The 2,694-nt window shown below is 44.7% G+C and overlaps 1 protein-coding gene across 1 annotated transcript; it reads left to right on the forward strand.

Annotated features, from left to right (window-relative positions):
* The first annotated feature begins 1,257 nt into the window (after window positions 1-1,257).
* LOC137075872 (paraneoplastic antigen Ma2-like) lies at window positions 1,258-2,394 on the forward strand. The gene has a single exon (XM_067444822.1). It carries the CDS (start codon window positions 1,258-1,260, stop codon window positions 2,392-2,394), a length of 1,137 nt encoding a protein of 378 aa, XP_067300923.1.
* The last annotated feature ends 300 nt before the right edge of the window (window positions 2,395-2,694 follow it).

Raw genomic sequence — 2,694 nt, forward strand, 5'->3', positions numbered from 1 at the left:
TGACAGTTTGACATACTTTTTGTGAGTTTGTCCGTTTAAGCACAGGATTTGGAAGATAACTCATTATTTGCGCGCTTTGGGACGAGTGCAGAGACAGATCTTCTCATTCGAGTCTCCTTGCTACACGGGGGTGATGACTGTGAAAATGACTGCTCATATTCGGACGTACAGCAGCACTCGCATGCGTTTTATAAAGTTTACAAAGAGAGACCGTTTTGCCCACGTTTTTCTTTTATTATCGCTGTTGTTGTAGTGTATACCTGAGGAGTCAGCGCGTGTATCCATCGACAGAAACATACATACAGCATTATTTTCAAGTTACAACCCATATTAAAGATGCGTCATCAGATGCGAGATGAACCGAAGTGTAAGTGCGTCCCCGCAACTTTTGCTCGGGATCCGGGTTGGGAAACACTGGTCTGTATTGATTGACACCGCGCTGGTTTGTTTAGAATTATATGAGCGCCGTGACCGCGCGCTGCCGCGTGATGAAGTCGTGTCGCAACTCTGTTATTCAACTGCTCTGGTTTTAAAAGCTATGTCATACTAAATGCGCCAAAATGCAATAAAACTTGTTTTACGGTCGAATGCAACGCGTGTGTGTGTGTGTGTGAGTGAATAAGAGACGCGCAAAAGGACGGAGAGAGAACTTAAGGAAATGCAGCTAAACGAATATGCGTGCGTCTTTTAAATAGCGTAAAAATGAATGAATGACGAATGTGGTGGCCGTTATTGATTATGTGGCAGTCCTCCACAAATTAGTCTATGTGTGGGAAACACTGTTTAAAGTATTCCCATACTTTTGATATTCGCGGTCTAGGTTTTTGTGATAGAACCAGGAGCAGAAGCCAACATTACGCGAGATGAACGTCTGACACGACGCGTCGACGCATTTCACGAACGTCGACGTATTTCCGTAGTCGACGTCATCGATGACGTCGACGCGTCATTGCAGCACTAATTGATACGTTTATTAGTGAAACCTCACTTATTGGATAGTACAGTTAAAGAACTCAGGATAGCCACCTCTCATTATAGTTAAGCACGCTAGAGAGGCGCTACATAAAATGGAGGCACTGCTGGGATAATTAGAGTGCGTTTCTCGTTTTATTTTAATTATTTTTATTTATTTATTGAAAATTAGCCTTCTGAAGCTTTACATAGTGCTATTTGATAAGCCAATATGGAACCCATGAAAGAGCTAGCAACAGAATTAATGTTTTCCGCGGGGAGGCATTAGACGAGGCTCATGCAGTCATGGTGCTTATCCGAGAAGATGTAGACATAAGTGCAATTGAAGAGACAATGCAAACTGTGAAGTGCTTGGGACGAGTGCGAGTCAGAGGTCGAATTTTCAACACCCAACTAAACCAATACTTGGTCTTGTGTGAATGTAAGGAAGTAGTAAAAGGCGAAATTGTTCCCTTTGAAGTGTTTCCTATTGATGGTGGAAGCCCGTGGTCGGTAATCATAGCTGATGCAGCTTCACAAGCCAGTACACAAGTTGATATGTCCGGAACGCAACCAGCTTCAGATAGACATGCCGAAGACCTTCGCACATTGTTCCCTGAAGATAAAGCTGCTGCCAAGTCCACAGAGGCAATCCTGCGAGCTGTGAGTGATTTACTTGACAAGACATCCAAGTCATCAAGTGAGCATGGAAGTTATCGCCGCCTACAAACTTTTTCTGGGTTGTTGCCCACCCCAGCTGGAGAAGAGCAGTTCGACCACTGGTTGGGTCAAGCACGGCTCATGGTGGAAGAGTGTGACTGTTCTCACAAAAAGAAGAGGAGGAGACTAATGGAAAGTCTCAGAGGCCCGGCACTTGACATTGTAAAGGCAGTACGAGCCAGTGATCCTGATGTGAGCCCCGAAGACTGTTTAGAAGCCCTGGAGCATGCTTTTGGGACAGCAGAGTCCGGAGAAGAGTTGTATTTTGCATTTCGCCTACTGCAGCAACAACCAGGTGAGAAGCTGTCTGACTTCCTCAGACGTCTCGAACAGTCGTTGAATAGGGTGGTGCAGAGAGATGGTCTCCCCTTTGGATGTGCAGATAGAGCAAGACTTGACCAATTGTTACGTGGTTTGATAACCTCTGATCTGATGTTAGTTAACCTTCGATTGAGAGAGAGGAGAGCAAATCCCCCGACTTTTCTCCAGCTTTTAAAAGAGATTCGAACAGAAGAGGAATATGAGGCCTCACGAAAGAAGATTACTCCTGTCGTGCAAAGTGGAAATGTAAGGCAGAATGCTGAGGTGAAACAGACGGAGATTCAGAACTTGAAGTCTGAAATTAAAGAACTTAAGGCCTTGGTTGCTGCTGTCGTGTCTAAGCCAGCCCACAACCCATCAGTTGGCAGTGAGAAAATTCCTCTCAAATATAGTATGCAGTGAGTGCAGTTCGGACAGTGAGATAACGGCTTTGAAAAAACAAATGAAGCGCTTGCAACAGAAGGTAACAAATAAAGTAACTGAACCTCAAGCTGCAATTTCAGCTGTGAATACCTCGAAACCAGTAGCCAGTTCCCCACAGCGATCATTGAAAGTATCGGAGGAACACTTCTGTTATCGATGTGGTGAGAATGGGCATTTCGCAAGGAAGTGCCAAAGCCCAGAAAACCAGGCTAAAGTTATCAAGAGACTTATCCAAGCTTTGAAGCTGTCCAAGAACAACCAGCCGTCAAGTGATACTTC

The sequence above is a fragment of the Pseudorasbora parva genome, chromosome 5 (assembly GCF_024679245.1).
Source record: "Pseudorasbora parva isolate DD20220531a chromosome 5, ASM2467924v1, whole genome shotgun sequence".
NCBI classification, from domain to species: Eukaryota; Metazoa; Chordata; class Actinopteri; order Cypriniformes; family Gobionidae; genus Pseudorasbora; species Pseudorasbora parva.